At 41.5% G+C, this 6,000-nt stretch overlaps 1 protein-coding gene across 1 annotated transcript in view; it reads left to right on the top strand.

The window, feature by feature from the left end:
* The first annotated feature begins 202 nt into the window (after nucleotides 1-202).
* Nucleotides 203-6,000, top strand: part of LOC121281877 — a 169,962-nt gene continuing 164,164 nt past the window's right edge. Inside the window, exon 1 of the mRNA XM_041194982.1 lies at nucleotides 203-467. Within this exon, the coding sequence (XP_041050916.1) occupies nucleotides 362-467 (106 nt within the window). The 5' untranslated portion in view covers nucleotides 203-361. The remainder of the gene's footprint in view (nucleotides 468-6,000) is intronic.

The following is a 6,000-nucleotide window of genomic DNA, read 5'->3' as shown; positions in this document are numbered from 1 at the left end:
CATTATTAAAATTTTCAGTTCCAAAAATCAGAAAGCAATTTGAGGAGAAAAGGCAAATGTCGCCTGGTGGCCAGATTGTGGAATTACAAGTTTTTTTGAGTCGTTTTAATATATGGGTCATATGGGATTTGTAGGAACACCAGGATTGCTAGATTGAAAAACAATCCTTTTCGAGCATTACTTCATGATGTAGAAATGGTACAGGAAGGTTTCCACACACTGCCTGGCCCGTCCACTTAATGCCAAGGAGATGCAGTGGTGGCTCCAGCTCCGCCTCGCCTGATGACAGGAGGCGATGACCGGCGACTAGCGCACGTAGCTGGCAGACTGCCCCGGGGATGGCCAACAGCGAGGGCACGGAATGGAAGGCAAGCTCTCGGCAGCAAGAACACTGCACCGAGTCCCACACAACATGAGTCTGCGCTTCTTGCTCCTGCTGTCCTTAGCACCCATCGTATGCAGTGAAGGTAAGGGCTGAGCAAGCAATCGTTTCCTCACGTGAAGTCCAACACGCAGTTTACTTTGCCCGCTGAGCACAAGGGCGAAGTTTCCATCCAGTGTGAAGTGATTGATGCACTCAGTGTCTAATTAAATAACTGACTACAATACCACTCCTGACACTGGACGAATGAGGGTCGAATAGGCGGGTCTTCTTGTAAATTGCAACATTGCTAAACTACTGTTAAAACCTATACCAGCAGTCCTTAATGAGTTATTTTAAAGCGAAATTTTGAGTGCTGCCCCTTATACGATTGACAGAATATTATAATTCATTCCTTCCAATTAATTTTGTTCCATGTAGAAACTGGAGAAGACACAACCTCCATTCATAACGCGATAGAATCCTTGAGGCATAGGCAGAGCAGTGATTGGCATTACTTAATTTACATCTACCTGTGATGTGATGCCCTCGCTATTTCGCTCTGTCCTGTTTATTTGAAAATAAAAAAAATGAACAGCTGCAGAGAGTTAATTTTGCATAGAGCTGGATGGCGCCTCTAGATCCTTACCAATATTAATATTTATAATCAAAACCTCAATTTAAACTTTAACCTCCTCCAGCCCTATAACCATCCGACGGTCTTTCACGTCTGGCCTCATGTGCTTCTTTCACCCCTATCTTCGTCCCCACATCACAATATGTGGCCCTGAAGCACTGGGTTCTTCCCCTCATAAACCTTGCTGTGTTTTACCACCTAGCTCCTTAAAACCTACCTCTTAGACAAAGCTTTTGGTCATATGTCCTAATATCTCTTTGGATCTGCCTCAGTTCTTTTGTTTTATTACAGTCCCATGTAGTGCCTTGTGACGTTTTCTTTTCATTGGGATGTGGGCATCACTGGCAAGGCCAACATTTATTGCCTACTCCTAGTTGCCTTTGCAAAAGGTAGTGATGAACCTTCTTGAACTGCCATAGTACATGTGGCAGAAGTGTACTCACAAGGTAGTTCAGTAGGGAGTTTCAGGATTTTGACCGAGCTACAGTGAAGGAATAGCAATAAACATCCAAGTCAGGATGGTGTGTGACTTGGAGTTGTACTTGGAGGTAATGGTGTTCCAATGCCCTTGCTGCCCTTGTCCTTCTAGGTTATGGAGATCAGGGGGCTTCCAGGTGCTATCGAAGGAGCCTTGGTGAGCTGTTGTGGTGCATCCTGGAGATATTATCAACTGTAGCCACTGTGTGCAGGTGGTGGAGGTAGTACATGTTTAACATTGTGGATGGACTGTTGATTGAGCAACTGATGGGCCTCCAACAATCACAGCCATCATCCTTTGTTCTAGGTGTGGCTCAAGCTAGCTTTACCCCTGGTTGTCTATTACCACCCCCCTCTCCATCTCCCTTCCTTCTTTGTACTTGTGAACAAGACCCTTACCAACAATAAGCTACCAATGGATGATTGCTTTACCAGCATGGTCTTGATAGAACATATGAACATAAGACTTAGGAGGAGGAGTAGGCCATTTGACCCCTTGAGCCTGCTCCACCACTCAACTGGATCATGGCTGATCAATCACAGAACTGTTATGGTGCAGAAGGAGGCCATTTGGCCCATTATGTCTGCACAGGCTCTCCGAATGAGTAACTCATCTAGTTCCATTCTCCTGTACATTCTCTCTTCAAACAACAGTCTAAATCCCTTTTGAATGTTTCAACTGAACCTACCTCCACCAAGCAGAATGTTCCAGAACCTAACAACTTGCTGCGTGAAAAAGTTTTTCCTCATATCACTATTGCTTCTTTTACAAATTATTTTAAATCTGCACGCTCTTGTTCTTGATCCTTTCATGAGTACAAACAGTTACTCCCTATCTACTCTGTCCAGCCCCTCATGATTTTGAACATCTCTATTACATCTCCTCTCAGCCTCCTTTTCTGCAAGAAAAACAGTCCTAACTTCCCAATCTATCTTTGTAACTGAAGTTCCTTATCAAAGAAACCATTCTTGTGAATTTTTTTTTTGCATTCTTTCCAACGCCTTCAGATCCTTCCTAAATTGTGGCACCCAGAACTGGATGCAATACTCCAGCTGAGGCCGAGCTAGTGACATACACAAGATCAATATAGCCTCTTTGTTTTTATACTCTATGCCCCTATTAATAAAGCTCAGGATACTGTGTGCTTTATTACTCACTCTCTCAACCTGTCCTACCACCTTCAAAACTTATGCACACATACACCCAGGCCCCTCTGCTCCTGCACCCCCTTTAGGGTTTTACCCCTTATTTTATACTGTTTCTCCATGTTCTTTATACCAAAATGAATCACTTCAGATTTCTCTGCATGGAACTTCATGTGCCACCTGTCCACCCATTCCACCAACCTGTCCTTGTCCTTTTGAAGTTCTCCACTATCCTCCTCACAGTTCACAATGCTTCTGAGTTTTCAGTCATCTGCAAACTTTGAAATTGTGCCCTGCACACCAAAGTCTAGGTCTAGATTTGATTGTGGCCTCCACTCTACTTTCCTGTCTATCCCCTATAGACTCCCTTGTCAATTAAGAATCTATCTAACTCAGCCTAAAAATATTCAATGACCCTGCCTTCACTGCTCTCTGGGGAAGAGAATTCCACACACCAACAATCCTCAGAGAAAAAATTTTTCTTCATCTCCATCTTAAATGGGAGACCCCTTATTTTTAAACTGTGTCCCCTAGCTCTTATCTCTCCCACAAGAGGAAACATCCTTGCAGCATTTACCCTGGCAATATGTTTCAATAAGATCATCTCTCAATCTTCTAAACTCCAATGGATACAGGTTCATCCTGTTCAACCTTTCCTCATAAGATAGCCCTCTCATTGCAGAAATTAGTCAACTGGTCACAATGTTCTAATGCTATTATATCCTTTCTGAAGTAAGAAGACTAAAACTGTGTAAGAAGACCAAAACTGTACACAGTACTCCAGATGTAGTCTCACCAATGCTCTGTATAACTGTCGCAAAACACCCTTAGTTTGATATTCTATCCCCCTTGCAATAAATGATAACATTCCATTTGCCTTCCTAATCACTTGCTGTACCTGCATACTTACTTCTTGTGACTCGTTTTGTGACACCCAGATCTCTCTGTACCACCAAGTTTTGCAATCTTTCTCCATTTAAATATTATGCAGCTTTTCTATTCTTCTTGCAAAAGTGGATGGGTTCACATTTCCCCACATTATACTCCATCTGTCATTTTTTGCCACCCACGTAACCTACCTAAATCCCTTTATTAAGTCTTTATGTCCTCTTCATGACTTACTTTCCTGCCTATCTTGGTATCATCCACAAATTTAGCACTATATCTCCGGTCCCTTCAACCAAGTCATTTTTATAGATTGTAAATAGTTGAGCCCTAGCACTGATCCTTGTGGCACACCACTGGTTATAACTTGCCAACCCAAAAATGAACCATTCATCCCTACGCTCTTTCTTGTTAGCCAACCAATCCTCCATCCATGATAATATGTTACCCCTTAAACCATGAGCTCTTATTTTGCATAATAACCTATGATGTGGCATCGTATCAAGTGCCTTTTGGAAATCCAAGTACACCACAACAACAGGTTCCCCTTTATCCACATTACTTGTTACTTCCTCAAAAAGTTCTTATAAATTAGTCAAATATGATTTCCCTTTCGTGAAACCATGTTCATTAAGGTTTTCTAAGCACTGCTATAATCTCCATAACAATAAATTCTAGCATTATCCTGATGTTAGGCTAACTGTCGTTACCTGTTTCCTGTCTCCTTCCTTTCTTGAATAGACGAGTTACATTTACTATTTTCCAAGCTGATGGGACTTTTCCAGAATCAAGGGAATTTTGGAAAATTAAAACCAATGTATCTAATATCTCCGCAGCCACTATCTTTAGGACCCTAGAGTGAAGTCCATCGGGTTCTGGTGACTAGTCAGTCTTTACTTCTAATAGTTTTCTCAGCACACTTGCCCTGGTGATTGTGATTGCATTAAGTTCCTCCCTCCCTTTCATTTCTTGATTTACAAGTATTTCTGGGATGTTGTATATTTCTTCAACAATGAATACAGACACAAAATATCTGTTCAACATTGCCATCATTTCCTTTTTTCCCATTATTAATTCCCCAGACTCACTCTCTGGAGAACTCATGCTCACTTTAGTTACTCTTTTCCTCTCTAAATACTTGTAGAAACTCTTGCTATCTGTTTTTATATTTCTAGCGACCTTTCCCTCATACTCTAATTCCTCCCTCCTTATTAAATGTAGAGGAGAGAGACCAAACGTAAACTGGGCGACCGCTTTGCAGAACACCTGCGGTCTGTCCGCAAGAATGACCCAAACCTCCCTGTCGCTTGCCATTTTAACACTCCACCCTGCTCTCTTGCCCACATGTCTGTCCTTGGCTTGCTGCATTGTTCCAGTGAAGCCCAACGCAAACTGGAGGAACAACACCTCATCTTCCGACTAGGCACTTTACAGCCTTCCGGACTGAATATTGAATTCAACAACTTTAGGTCGTGAGCTCCCTCCCCCATCCCCACCCCCTTTCTGTTTCCCCCTTCCTTTTTTTTTCTCCAATAAATTATTAAGATTTTCCTTTTCCCACCTATTTCCATTATATAAAAAAAACCCCACTAGAGCTATACCTTGAGTGCCCTACCATCCATTCTTAATTAGCACATTCGTTTAGATAATATCACCAACTTTAACTTTAACACCTATGTGTTCTATTGTACTATTGTCGTTGACATCTTTTGATGATCTGCTTCTATCGCTGCTTGTATGTCCCTACAACCACACCAACCCCCTCCACCTCTCTGTCTCTCTATCTCTCCGCCCCCCACACACACACCTTAAACCAGCTTATATTTCAGCTCTTTCCTGGACTCGAACTCAAGTTCTGTCGAAGGGTCATGAGGACTCGAAACGTCAACTCTTTTCTTCTCCGCCGATGCTGCCAGACCTGCTGAGTTTTTCCAGGTAATTCTGTTTTTGTTTTGGATTTCCAGCATCCGCAGTTTTTTTGTTTTTATCTCCATATTTACTTCTATTTGAGTTGACAATTTTGTTACAAATTCTATGGGCTCTGTCTTTTTTTTAAACTATTTTTGTAAACTCTGGCCTTATCTGCTGTCACACTCTTAGGTTTGTCCCTCTGTCCCATCCTGCCATGCACTGATTGTCATTACTCTTATTGCTGCCTTGCTCTCTTGCCTTGTCCTTTTCCTGTAATTTACCACGCCTTCAATCCATTACCCCTACTGTTCAGTTTGTTATGGCACAAACTGATGGTAAATGCTAAGTTGTTCAAATCCCAGAGGGAAACTTGAAACAACTGTCACAACTTATTTGCAATTTGTATAAATTTCACGATGCATGCCTTGAATTCAGCAGTAATAAGACCAACAAGTCTTATAGGTTTTATAAAACTAGATTAAAAATTTATTAATAAGAGAAATTATTTTTAAATACATACAGAAATCTATAAATTAATAATACTTCTAAATTCCCTAATCAATCTAACTCCCAATTACACTTT

This window comes from Carcharodon carcharias, chromosome 1, assembly GCF_017639515.1.
Source record: "Carcharodon carcharias isolate sCarCar2 chromosome 1, sCarCar2.pri, whole genome shotgun sequence".
Taxonomy (NCBI): Eukaryota; Metazoa; Chordata; class Chondrichthyes; order Lamniformes; family Lamnidae; genus Carcharodon; species Carcharodon carcharias.
Note: the sequence above shows the minus strand (reverse complement) of the source record. Positions and strands in the feature narration are given on the sequence as shown.